The sequence below is a fragment of the Mauremys mutica genome, chromosome 20 (genome assembly GCF_020497125.1).
Source record: "Mauremys mutica isolate MM-2020 ecotype Southern chromosome 20, ASM2049712v1, whole genome shotgun sequence".
NCBI lineage: Eukaryota > Metazoa > Chordata > Testudines > Geoemydidae > Mauremys > Mauremys mutica.
Genome location: NC_059091.1, coordinates 7,201,765 through 7,215,001, shown reverse-complemented (window position 1 = coordinate 7,215,001; position 13,237 = coordinate 7,201,765). Strand labels below are relative to the sequence as shown.

General features: G+C 59.0%; 1 protein-coding gene across 1 annotated transcript; it reads left to right on the top strand.

The window, feature by feature from the left end:
• Positions 1-9,251: 9,251 nt before the first annotated feature.
• NPFF (neuropeptide FF-amide peptide precursor) lies at positions 9,252-13,135 on the top strand. The gene is made up of 3 exons (XM_044995175.1): positions 9,252-9,392; positions 11,549-11,676; positions 12,935-13,135. The coding sequence occupies exons 1-3, from the start codon at positions 9,252-9,254 to the stop codon at positions 13,056-13,058; spliced, it is 393 nt and encodes a 130-aa protein (XP_044851110.1). The 3' UTR covers positions 13,059-13,135.
• The last annotated feature ends 102 nt before the right edge of the window (positions 13,136-13,237 follow it).

Below are 13,237 nucleotides of genomic sequence, written 5' to 3'. Positions count from 1 at the left end.
CTGACCAACTTCACAGCTGTGTTGTAAGACAAGGTGAAATACTGCGTGATTGTTACACGCTCCGGGCGGCCTGTACCGCTCCGGGCAAGCCCTAGGTAAGATTGCTGCTGCGGGCGGCTCCATTTCCTCTGCGGTTGTGGCATTCGGTAGATGGCCTTCCTGAAGACCATCGTAAGGGTATGTCTACACTGCCCTTAGACACCCAGGCCTGGTCCGTGCCAGCCGGCTCGGGCTAAGTGGCTGTTCAGTTGCAGTGCAAATGTTGAAACCCTCCCACCTTGCAGGGGCCTATAGCCTGGACTCCAGCCCAAGCCCCAGCATCTACACTGCAATTAAACAGCCCCTTTGCCTGAGCCCAAGTCAGCCGGCACGGGCCAGCCGCCGGTGCGTCTGATGGCAGTGGAGCCATGCTCCGAGTGTGGTGTTCAGCAAGGCCTGCTGGTTCCTGTAGAAAGCAGAGCGCTATGGGACTAACAGGCCACTTCAAGCAGGAACTTGCCCCGGTACCCAATCGTCCCAAATCTCTGCAACATTAGCAGCACCGTTCTGTCCTCCAGTGGGTTACTACTAGAAGTAAGGCACACATTTGTAACAGGGTGATTGCACCTCTTCCATGGGTAGTTTGTTCCAGTAGTCATTCTCCATCTCTTGATGGCTTCAGACCCAGACCAGACGAGATGCTTTAATCACACACAAGTTCTTAGGCTCAGTATAGGAATAACTGGGTGAAATTCTCTGGCTGGTGTCATACAGGAGGTCAGACCAGATGGTCTGATGGTCCCTTGTGGTGGGAAAATGTAGACTTCAAAAAAGTTCCCTCATAAAGAAGTTCAGTGGTAAGGCAAAGTGGTGCAGAAACTGGCTAAGAGACAGGAAACGAAGAATAGGAATAAATGTTCAGTTTTCATTCCCAGCCAAAAATTCGGTCAGTGCTTCGAGGTTCTGTGCTTGGACAGGGGAGCTGTGAGGTTCTGGGGAAAGCAGGGGAGAAGGAAGGTCCAGAGAAGATGGTGAGGAACTTCAGAGAAACCTGACCAAGGTAAGTGAGTGGGGAACATGGGCGCAGATTGAATTTAATGAGTAAAGTAATGCATGTCGGGAGCGGGGTGGGGATGGAACTCCTGAATCTTACTGGGTTTTGAATCAGGAAAGGGGCAGGGTCGAAACAGTAAATAGCTCCATGAAGTCCTCTGCTCAGTGTCCTGTTGCAGTTGAGACTAGCTAACCGGGTTAGAACACGGAAGGACTGGATGGTGAGTAATCCTGAGACGATAACGCCATTAGAGGAATCAGTGGTGCAGACTCATCTGGCTACAGTGCGCAGCACTGGCAAGCCCATGAAAAGAAAGGCAAGTGCAGACCAAGGGTGGTTCCGAGAAGGGTGGTGAGAATGCTCAGGGGCCTGGAAAAACTCTTGTAGGGAGAGTGGGATTGTTTACCATCGAGAGGAGGTGAACGGGAGCAGACGGATCGATGTGCACAATGCAGGGAATGGGATGGAGAAGGTGAGTTGGGAGCTTCTTTTCTCCTTGTCTCATGAGACAAGAGCAAGGGGACATTCCGGGAAAGATGGCAAACACTGACCAAGGAAATATTTTCCCATAGAATGGGATGTAGACTCTGGAACTCCCTGCCACATGACACTGCTGAGCCCAAGAGCTATGCAGCACCCAGAAAGGCCCTGGCCGTTTCTCTGGCTAACTGGAGTGTGCTGATATTGGAAGGATTATGAAACCTCAGCCAATCTCTGCCAGGGGGTTTGAAGATACAGCCCTGGGGGTAGATTATCCCCCCGCAGCAGCCTGTTGCGACTCTAGCACCTTCCTGGTGGCCACTGTTAGAGACAGGACACTGGACTCGGGGGACTTCAGCCTGGCAATTCCTCCGTTCCCAAGGAGCTGTGCCCCAGTGGGCCTCGCGGGTGAGTCAAGATACGCATCTCTCACATGCTTCCTCAGCAGCTGGCTTCAGGCCACGGCTCTCACTGCGCTTGGACCCAGAGCTCTCAACCTGTCTTCCATTTTGACTCAGTCGTACCCCAGGTCTCCTGGCTTCTAGTCCCCTGATATCACCCCTCAACCAGCTCAGGGCTTTGGCCTTGGCGCCCAAAAGGCAGCGACAGGACACTGGCAAGGGCCAGAATAAGCCCCCCCCGCCGCCTTCCTCGAGGGGGGCTGTGGGTTCCGATCATGCACTGGTGGGCCTGAGGGGGAGAGACCCAGTTGAAGTCTAAGGGGAGATGGGTTGGTGCAAAGGCAGCAGCCTCTGATGTACTGCTGCAGAGCAGTGACAACTCCCCCGCCATCTCCTCGGTGGGATCCCCGAGGGTCCCGGGCTTGGCCCCTGTCCAATCATTTGAGGGTTTGGAGATGGTTCAAGGTTTCAGTTCCCACCCACCCTCCCATTGGAGCTACACCCCGAGGAAACCTCCCTGTGTCCTTTATCCCCCTCCTCTACCCTGTGCCTGTCTTGGCAATTGCTCGGGGGCAAGGAATGGGTGCTAACATAATGGGGCCCTGATCTGGGGTGGGCTGTAGCCCGCCACTGTAATAAACACCATTAACATAAGAACAGCCCTACTGGGTCAGACCAATGGTCCATCCAGCCCAGTATCCCGTCTTCTGACAGTGGTCAGTGCCAGGTGCCCCAGAGGGAATGAACAGAACAGGGAATCATCAAGTGATCCATTCCCTGGTGCCAGTTCCTAGCCTAATAACAACAAACAGGTGGTAAAATTCTTTCCCCTCCACCCACACCTTAGGGCCGTCTTCCCCAAACTGCCAAAACCCAAGTCCCCGCTTCAGGAAAATGAGACCAAGGTAACCGGCCCATGCGTGTGTTACAGGTTCCCCCGCGGTACCAATCTGCACAGCATAGCAGGTGTTACAGCCCCCAGCTCTGCTCTTCAGCTCTAGCTGAAGCATCTCATGCTTTTTAGTTCTGGAGGGGTCTGGTTTAACCTCCGGGGCGCTGGCCAAGAGGCCACCTCTCAGGTATTCACCTTTCTGCAATCTGGCCATATACTGATCTTAGCTGAGCCATCTTCCACCCACTTCCCCAGCCTCAGCCTTCATACACCACATACTTTGGAAGGCACCAGTGGAAGTCTCCGACACGATCTTTCCTCTCCTTTGTGCCATGCTCTGAGGAGCGGCGAAATACTTCACAACGTTGCATTTAAAAAAAACTAACTCGGATGTGAATGACGACACCCACTGAAATGTGACCTACACAGAGCTGTCCTCTGAGACTCTCTGCAAACTCTGGCAGGTGGTGGTGTGTTAGTTACGCTGCTCAGGACAATTCCCCCATCTCAGAGCCATTGGCTCAGGCTCTCTGCAAACTCAGACCAACATCGTGGCCTCAGCCACACTGGGATCACATCCTCAAAGATTTCTTTGCAACTCTAACACCTAGAGAATGATTTAAAGAAAAAAAAATAAAAGCTGGGATGCTAGAGGGATGATTGGGAAGTTGATCTGCTCTCAAGGGTTAGTCCTTGGCACACACTCACCCCGTCAGCCCCCATCCCACCTCTGAGAAACACTGCCCTATGGGAATGCATGGGGAAACAGGCTTCGTAGGTTGTAATAAAAAGTCCCAGGATCCTGGGGTTGAGGAATTAAGTTCTGAAGTCTGTGCCCTAAGCTGTTAAGCATTTGGAAATCAATTGCACCCAGCATCCACATTTGGGCTTGGACACAACAGCTCCCACCGTGGAAACCCAGTTTGCTCTGAATTTCAAGGCAGACCATGATCATTTTAAGACTGGGGGTTGCGATTGAGCATAGTGTCCACTAGATGGCAGCTGTGCTCCACCACCCCAACCCAGAGTGGCTGCATTTTATTTAACCTGTTTTTTAATTTTTCAAGGGGGCGGGAGGTAGGAGGAGAAGAAACACAACCCACAATGCACCTGGGCAATTCATTTAAGCCCCAACGCCCTGATCCCTGCAAATCATTGCATGCACACGCGTAACTTAACCCAGACGCCACTGAAACCACTCACGGGCTGCGTTAATTGTCCTGCTCTACCGGGCGCTGGAGCCCGGTGTCCAGTTCTGGCGCTTTAGGAAAGACGTGGACAAACTGGAGAGAGTTCAGAGGAGAGTGACAAAAATGACCAGAGATTTAGGAAACCTGATCTAGGAGGAAAGGTTAAAAAACTGGGCTTGTTTAGTCTTGAGAAAAGATTGGGGGAGGGGAGGAGGCTGATAAAAACTTTTATAGACTTTAAACCCAGTAGGAACCATCATGATCACCTAGTCTGACCTCCTGCACATCGCAGGCCACAGAACCTCGCCCAGCTACCACAGAAGAAACTTCTAAAAGCTGTGATAGAGCTAAGATTTTTAGGATAGCAAACGGAATTTGGTACCAGTGGCTTATCAGAGGTTTCCTCATACCCAGATTAGAGCCACTTCAGCAGTAAATTCTGTCGGCGGGTATCCCTGCACTGTATGTTACAGGCTGTTATAGAGAGGGCCGTGTTCCATTGTGTTCCGTGGCCACTGGAGGTAGGACAAGCCGTGATGGGCTTAATCTGCAGCAAGGGAGATGGAGGTTAGATATTGGGAAAAGCTCTATCTCCATGGGGAGTTCAGCTCGGGAGCAGGCTTCCGAGGGAGGTTGTGGAATCCCCATCAGGGGAGGGTTTTAAGAACAGGGTGGACCAACCCCTGTCGGGGACAGTCTCGGTTTGCTTGGCCCTGCCGCGGTGCAGGGGTTGGACGGGGTGATGCCTCGAGCTCCCGTCCAGCCCTGCATTGCTAGGATTCGCTTCTCACACACAAGAGCGGAAGAGTTTGCAGGATCCAGGGCCTTGCTGAACTTTGAACAGTAAGAGTCTGCAGGATGGGAGCCTTAGAATCATAGAATATCAGGGCTGGAAGGGACCTCAGGAGATCATCTAGTCCAACCCCCTGCTCAAAGCAGGACCAATTCCCAACTAAATCATCCCAGCCAGGGCTTTGTGAAGCCGGGCCTTAAAACCCCCTAAGGAAGGAGATTCCACCACCTCCCTAGGTAACCCATTCCAGTGCTTCACCACCCTCCTAGTGAAATAGTGTTTCCTAATATCCAACCTAGACCTCCCCAACTGCATTGAGACCATTGCTCCTTGTTCTGTCATCTGCCACCACTGAGAACAGTCTAGATCCATCCTCTTTGGAACCCCCCTTCAGGTAGTTGAAAGCTGCTATCAAATCCCCCCTCATTCTTCTCTTCTGCAGATTAAATAAGCCCAGTTCCCTCAGCCTCTCCTCGTAACTTATGTGCCACTTAATCATTTTCGTTGCTCTCCGCTGGATTTTCTCCAATTTGTCCACGTCCCTTCTATTCTATCCCTTCTATCCATCTATTCTAGCACCTCTTCATTACTCATCCTATCAGTCCAGTTTACATTGAATATTCCATGCAGGCGTCTGCCCTGAAAGATGTTCAGTTGGCATTGGATGGACTTATTGTTGGTTTTCCAGGACTCTGCTCCACTTACGGCTTGTTGTCTACATGTGGAACGCTACAGCAGCACAGCGCCGCACTGTGGTGCCTGAGGGGTTCTCCCATCGACGCAGGCAATCCACCTCCCTGAGAGGCGGCGGCTAGGCCGGCGAAAGAACCCAGCGCTGCCTACGTGGCGATTTAGGTCGGCTTGGGCTTTCCACACCCTTGGGCGGCGGAGCTGGGTCGACCTAGTGTAGCCCAGCCCTTACACCATCGCTTCTAGAGATCTGAGGTGTGGAGTTTTTACTGATCCAGTGGGACGGCCGTACGGGACTGAACTTTGGAATAAAGCCCTTGGTTCCCTGTTCCGGGTTTGACGGCCAACGTACCACCGCCAGGATCACGGATGATGCTACCAGATAAGTACGTTGATGAATGTTTTCTAGATAAAATCAGCAGGAGCTAAGCTAAGTTTCATGACTTCCGCCTTTGATTCATTGGTCATAGGACCTACTTGCGTGGCAGAAGTTGCAAGATCACCTACCTTCCGCTGCGCCTCTTCAGGGGATTTATTCATAGGACAGACGTCCTGTGCAGCGTCCCAAAGGGTAGAAGGAGCAGCAGATTTTAAAATGAGGTCATTTTGGGGGGGAGGGGCTCTCTCTCTGGAACCCCTTGACCCCAGATTTGCCTTGCTAGCCCTCCTCCAGGCCCTCGCCTGGCCCGTCTGTTTTCAGGCCAGTCAAGACAGGGGCGCAGATTGGAGTGAACTTTGAAAAATCCACCCTTGTCTGGCAGCTCAGCTCAAGCTTCACGAGGGGGCTGTGGGGCCAGCTGCCTCTTCGGCGTTAGGTGGATGATGATGCAGGCTGGGCAGTTCTGGGCCGCTCGGGGCCACTTGTGGCTCGGGTAGGCCACCGGCTTAGGGAACGGACTCTCTGTCCCATGGGTTCCGTTTCTGCCTCTGGCTGGGGAGCGGTGGCTAGGGGCTAGCGCAGGGGACACGGAGTCAGGACTCCTGGGTTCTATCTCAGGTCTGGGAAGGGAGTGGGGCCTAGTGGTGAGAGCAGGAGATGGGGACTCCTAGGTTCTGGTCCCATCTTGGATGCATCTGCTAACTGCAGCTGGCTTAAGAGGAAGCTGCAAAGAGCTTTTCTTGGGCTATTTTGTCAGCTCCATTTCCAGCTCGGACTCTGGGCAATGAACTGCCCAAAGGCTAACACCAAACAAAGGGTTCACAGAGCTGCTCGATGCCCCTTCCAGCCCTCTTGGATCCCAAGGGCCCAAAACTCTTCTGGGCCATCCTGGCCAGGAGCTGGCCTGAAGCCGAGGTGGTTTAGCTGCCCAGGCTACGGTGCGGTGCCTCAGTTTCCCAGTTAGTGTAATGGGGATAGGGATACTCAATGTGGGGGATGATTCTTGTAATGTGCTTTGACATCCTTAGCTGGGCAGTGCTGCTATTCCCCTCACCCCAGTGACTCCCTCCAGCCCCCATTTTACAGAGGGAGGAAACTGAGGCACAGGGAAGGCCCAAACCCTTTGCTTTCAATGGGAGTTAGACACCTCTGAGCAGAAGTGACTTGCCCAAGGTCCCCCAGCATCCCCAGGGCACCGCTGGGACTAGAACCAGGGGGTCCTGTGCACCTGTCCTGCACTCGTGCCACTAGGCCACGCTGCCTCCCTGCAGGTGCTGCCCCTCGCGCTCCACTGAAACCGCCTTCGACAAACTCTCTGAGCTCAGCACCGGTGGCTCCAGCCTCGGCCTGCTGGCTGCCTTCCCTGGCTGGCCACGCTCCTCTCTGGGGTGAGCCTGTCCACGTCCCCTCAGCCCAGAAGCCCGGGGCCACCCCGACACAGGGGCTGCATGGGGATCCCGAGGCCCACAGTTAGGGGCCCGTCGAGTCACGGAGCTCCAGGCTAATTCACTGGCAGGCCGTCGGGGGGTGGGCAGGGCGTTGCTCTGGGGCTGATGGATGGATGGCCCCTGCCTCCCGCTGGTTGCTGGCGAAAGCAGCCTGGCGCCGCGGCCGGCCGAGCACAGGCCGGTTATTGGGAGCATCCATCAGGTGCTGAACGTGACTGTCCCAGTGGGGCCCTGCCGCCCCCTCAGCCTCTGGCGAGCGCAGCTGAGTGGCAGCGAGATCCATCACGGGGCTGCGCGGCCTCCGCTGCTGGCGTCGGGCGCTCAAGGGGTGGGGGCAGGGGCCGAGCTGCAGGAGGAGGGTAGGGGCTGGAGCTTGGCTCCTCTGGGACATGGGGAGGGCCCCCAGCGGACAGCGCTTGGAGGGGTGAGCCCGGCTGGTCCCACCCCAAGGCAGGGTGAGGCCAGGGCCCAGGAGTGAGGATTTGTCCGGGGCTCCCATTGCCTGAATCCACCCCGGCAGAGGTTGTTGGCGTCATCCCCTGTGACCGGGCAGAGGCTTTTGCCGGCAAGTGAGGTTGGCCTGGGCACGGCCCATGTGTGAGTGCTAGTGAGGTGCCCGTCGGCAGGCGTGCAAGGCTTCTGGCTTCCAGCGCCCGTCGGTGTCGGCGTGTGCAAGCGAACGTGCCCGCGTGTTTGCCTGTGGGCGTGGAGCTGGGTGTCCGTGTCACCGCTTTGGGCCGGCCCCGGTGGGCAGCGCGCCCAGGCGGCCCTGAGATCTTTGCACTGGGGGCCTGTCCCAGATGCTTCCACGCTGCAGCCGGCTCGCCCATCACAGCCATGCCTGGCCCTAGCTGCTGGGTCTAGGCAGGATCAGACCCAGCGGCCCATGTCCCTGGTGCCCCCCTCCCTTCCCCTGGCTCTGACAGGCTCCACCCAGCACGTTGCTCCTCTGGCGAGGGGTGTGAGCTGCAGCTGGGGCAGGGCCCAGGAGCGATGGGGCCCAGTGGGATCCTGGCTCCCTGTCGGGGGGCAAGGGGGTGTCAGAGCTGTCCTGGGCCTAAGGGTATCTGGACACCCCTCCGGCCAAGCCCTGTGCCCTCAGCACCACCTTTCACTAGCCCCCGGGGGGAGCCGGTCTGTCCAGAGGGCTGAGCAAGCCCGATGCCCTTGGGCACTTTGAAAATCTCCTCCCCCTGCCCAGCGGGGCCTTGATCCTGCCCTGGGGGGGGGGGGGCGGCCCTGACTGCGGTGGCGCTGCCCTCACCCCCGGCCCTGGCAGGGGGAGCGGGAGGTTCTCCAGCGCTCGTGTTCCTGTCTCAGCCCGTCACTGTCACCAAGCCCCAACCGCTTGGTAAATGGGTTTCATTAAGCGGGGAAGTGGCGCCGAGGGAGACAGGCGGAAGCGACAAGGTGGGGACCGTTAACCAGACAGATGACGCCGTGACAAATGGGTGGACTGGAGCCGGGGGGGATGGGGAAACCGAGTCAGTCTGACAAGGCGGCCGCGGGGCAGGGCAGAGGCCGCAGGTGGGGGATCAGTGGCTGAGGGGCCCTGGTGTAAGCCCCCAGTGGGCCGGCACTGGCAAGCCGCTGTGATAAACCAGCATCAATTAGCTGTCGCTTTTAGAGGGGCTTAACGGGCCATTTGAGTGGATTTATCCCTGTAATAACGTACAAACAGCCCGGCCCGCGGGCTCAGGCCGGTGCTGGCGCTGGCTCTCCTGGGGCCGCCGGCTCCTCTCTGGGCCCAGCGTGGCAATCAGTTCTGCAGCTCCGGTCCCCAAGCCCCCGCCTTACAAATGACTGGTGAGGCTCCCCCATCAATCCCGCTCGCGGAGCCCAGCCCGTGCGGTGAGCTGGGCTCTGGGTTCGGGGGCATATAAGAGCCGCAGCCGGGGAAGGCGTTTGCACAGCGCAAGGCGGGAGAGGGAGCAGGGGCGCAGCTATGGACGGGCGCCTGGCGCTGCTGCTGGCTCTGCTCTCGGGCACCGTGACGACGGGCCAGTGCCTGGAAGGAGGGAGCGTGTCCAAGGAGACCCTGGCGGACGAGCCCGACAGCTACCTACAGCGACTCTCCGACTTGCTGGTGAGCGGGCGCCGCCCGTGGGGGTGGCGGCGGGCTGGGTAGGCGGGGGCCACAGCTTTTGGGTGTGCGCAGCTGATGGTCGCTCCCCCACTGGGTCCAGGCCAGTGGCCAGAACAGGGACCCAGGACTCCTGGGTTCCCTTTCCAAGGCCGGGAGGGAGCGTTGGTCAGTGGTTAGAGCAACGAGCTGGGTTGTCTGGGGTCTATTATTGGCTTGCTGTAACCTGGAGATGAACCACACCCCTGGCCACCTCCGTGCCTCAGTTTCCCCATCTTTCACAAGCCCCACCTACCTCATGAGGCTGAATTAATGAAAGGGCTCTGAGTTGCTGGTGGGGAAGATGCAGCAGATGGGCAGTGGCTCCCTGCTCCCCATCGTGAGTCATGGAGCACCGCCCCCCCCATCGGGCATTGCAAACCAGGGGAGTGGCTGAGTGCTGGGCTCTCATTTCAGGCCGGCCCTGGTGCTGTCTTGCTTGGTCTCAGCTCTGATCCACTAGTGTCAAGAGGCCACGCGCGTGCGACAGGCGGCTCGCACCAGCCCAGCCCCTCCTGGCCAGCGGCGTTGGTGGCAGATTCCTGAGTCCAGCACGTTAACACCAGGGCTTTGCACGGGGACAGTTACGATGCTGTCACACGTACGCCCCCGCCGCCCTGCCCCGGTGTCAATCACCCTCTGCCCTCACCTGCACAGAAAAGAGCCTGACCCATCCACAGTGACCCCCATCCCCAGCTGCTGGGCTCTGGGGGACCCACCCCTGAGATCATCTCCCCCAGTGGGGCTGGAGCTGCACCCGGTGCTGAACACAATGAAATCCTGTCTGTCCCAAGGCAGATCTGAGACACTGGGTGGGGGGTGCAATCCCCTGGCAGAGCCACGGGGATCCATTAGGCTCTGAACCCCTCCTGGGGTGCCCCATGCTGATGGGGTGGGGCCGACCCTTTCCCCTGGGAAGCAGGAAGGTTGCAGCAGACGGGGAGGAGAGACACAAGCATCTCTCCATCTGCTGGCTCCTTGCGGTTCAGGTGGGGTGCCTAAGGATTTGGGCACTTGGACCCTTCTAGAATGCTATGGGAATTGGGGGATGGGATCCCCTGGGATTTGGCGGCAAAGCCCAGCCTCCAGCCTTGAGGCCATTGATGTCAAAAGAGGCCACCGACCTGGGGGTGGGACGTGAAAGAATCTCAGGCTGTTCCTTCCCCCTGAACGGAGCTAGAGGCGCCCACAAGGGGGCACTGCTGAGAATCTGGGGCCCCAAGGAATTAGCCTTCCACCCCGCCCTGGTCAGTAGCATCATCCCCTTTGTACAGAAGGGGAAACTGAGGCACATCAAGGGGCAGTAACTTCTAGGGTCACCCAGCAGGCCCTTGGCCGTGCTGGGAATTGAACCCTGGTTTCCTGGCTCCATGTGCTAACCACAACTGAGCTTAGAGAGCGGCTGAGTAGCTGGAGCGTCCCCTGGGAGTCCAGGCTGGACCCCGGTTAGCGCTGGGGGGACGGGGCAGGAGGCAGCATCCCCGTGATGCTCATTAAAGCACATCTGTTGTGCCGCAGGGGCGTGGCAGCGGGGTTTGAGGTGCCCATTAAAAGGTACCTGGTGTTGCATCCAGGGGAGCCAGGGCGTGAGCCCTGATGTCCAGGCCCACGTCCACCCAGGCAAGTCCCCTCTGCCTCCCCTGTCTGCCTGGAGCGTGGTGGTTAAACACGGCTGCTGCGCCCTGCGCTCCACCCCAGAGGCAGCTGCCTCCCGGCGCGGGGTGGCACCAGCCCGAGCTGTACACAGGAAGGAACAGTTTGGGTTCCTGCTGGTTAAAAGGCTGAGGTGGAATGAACAAAATTCCAACCCCGCCTCGTCCCTGGGGGGTGTGTGTGACTATTGCCCTTCTGGCATGGCCACAGGGTGGGAGGACTGGATATATGGGGGGGTGGCCAAGAGCAACCCCCAGACCCACCTAGCTCCTGCCCGCCCCCGGTCTGTGCTGGCACAATCACTGCTCACCTGCAGCCGTTGAATGGGGTGGCACTGCCCGTGGGGGGGTCTAAGCACCATCCCTGGGCCAAATACCTGCCCCGCCCCTCCCCACTCCCTTCCTGCGCGGGGACCCCTCTGCAGGCAGGGGGCCGTGTAACCACGTCCTGTCCCCCGCCCCTTGCAGCAGGAGCGTGAGGATCGCGCCCTTTGGCCCCTCTCCGACGCGCGCCCGCCGGGCACCCTGCTTCGCGCGCTGCTCGACGCCCTGCAGCGACCCGGCCGCAGCCCCTCCTTCCTGTTCCAGCCCCAAAGGTAAGGGGGGGAGGGCACTGGGGCCCACCCAGCCCCCACTCTCAGCCTCTGCAGCAGCCTGGCGTTAGGAGCCCTTGGCTCTCCAACACGAAGCAGCGTCAGCCTTGCTCGCTGCCTGGCTAGGAGTCCCCCCGTCCCCGTTTTCAAGGGGGCAGTATACCTGCCCCTGCCCCCCCATAGCCCCTCACACACGGGCCTGGATCCCGGTTCGCTCAAGCCCCTTCCCCAGGGCCACACATTCTGGAGAAAGCCCTTTGCTACTGGAAGAAGCGTCCACACCAGGGGTTAGACTAGGGGTGGGCAAACTACAGCCCGTGGGCCATATCCGGCCCGCGGGACTGTCCTGCCGGCCCCTGAGCTCCGGGCCTGGGAGGTTCGCCCCCTCCCCGGCAGCCTCAGCTCGCTCGCTCGGCCGCTGGCGCGATGCTCCGGGCAGCAGGGCTGCGAGCTCCTGGGGTGCTCTGAGCTGGGCGGTGGCCTGGCTCCAGCCTGGCGGGGTGACTGCAGCGCCGCCAGCCACCGGTGCTCCAGGCAGCGCAGTAAGGGGGCACGGAGCAGGGGGGTTCAGGGTGGTGGTCAGGGGTGTGGACAGGGGTTGGGGCAGGAAGAGAGGGTTTAGACCAAAGCAGCCAGGCTCAAGGTGCCGACGCTGTTGTGAGCCCAGGCAGAGAGCAGGAGCTGAGGTGCCAGAGGCCCCGGCCATGGCAGGGGACTGAGTAGCTGAGATGAGCCCACATGATCCCAGCAGGCGACCTGTGCCCCACGCTGCAGGGGAGGCAGACACCCCCCCCCGAAAAGGACCCTGCTAATTTGACCTGGGGGAAAATGCCTCCCAGCCCCCAATCTGGCCCCGGTTCACCCCAGAGCAGGTAAGACCCATCAGCCAGGCCCCAAGAGAGGAGCCTCTGAACTGCCTCAGATCACGGGTTCCACCCCAACGGCTGCTGGCCTAGCTCCAGCCACGCCTGCCTCAGGTGACAAAGCCCAGAATCCAGCTGGCAGGACCAGCTCGGGCGGCGGTGGCACCTGGCAGCCCAGTCTAACCATGGCTGTAGCTCCAGCAGCCTGGGGAAGGAGCTACGTGGGTGGAGACGTGGCTGTCAGGCTGGTCCTGGCACAGGTGGGTGCAGCCTGCTGGCCCTTTGATGGCTCCGGGGGTGAATGAACAGGGGGGACGAAGGGGGCACCAGCCAAGCTTGGGCAATGGGTTGGGTCAAAGGAGCTTCCGCAGCTGAGGGCTTTGTCTGTCTCCCTGCAGGTTTGGCCGAGACACCCGGGGGAGCTGGGGCGGCGAGGGCCAGCTCAGCCAGCGGGGCTGGGACTCCATGGCCTCCCAGTTCTGGAGCATGGCCGTGCCCCAGCGCTTCGGGAAGAAGAAGTGACTCCGAGGGGCTGCTCGGCTCCAGCACCCCCGGCCCGGATCGCAGCTCCCCCCCACCCGTGAGCAGATTGAGCGGTGACGACCGGCGCAGCCCAGCAGCCGGGTCACATGGCTCCAGCAACGATAATAAAATGTGAGCGTCACAGCTGGGGGTGATGTGGTCAATGCTCCCGTGGCACA

What these genes read in the sequence shown, in the direction of transcription:
- NPFF (XM_044995175.1), top strand. Translation starts at nt 9,252, where the DNA reads ATGGACGGGCGCCTGGCGCTGCTGCTGGCTCTGCTCTCGGGCACCGTG. An exon ending in AGCGACTCTCCGACTTGCTG is followed by an intron (nt 9,393 to 11,548) that starts GTGAGCGGGCGC and finishes CGCCCCTTGCAG; the next exon opens with CAGGAGCGTGAGGATCGCGC. An exon ending in TTCCTGTTCCAGCCCCAAAG is followed by an intron (nt 11,677 to 12,934) that starts GTAAGGGGGGGA and finishes GTCTCCCTGCAG; the next exon opens with GTTTGGCCGAGACACCCGGG.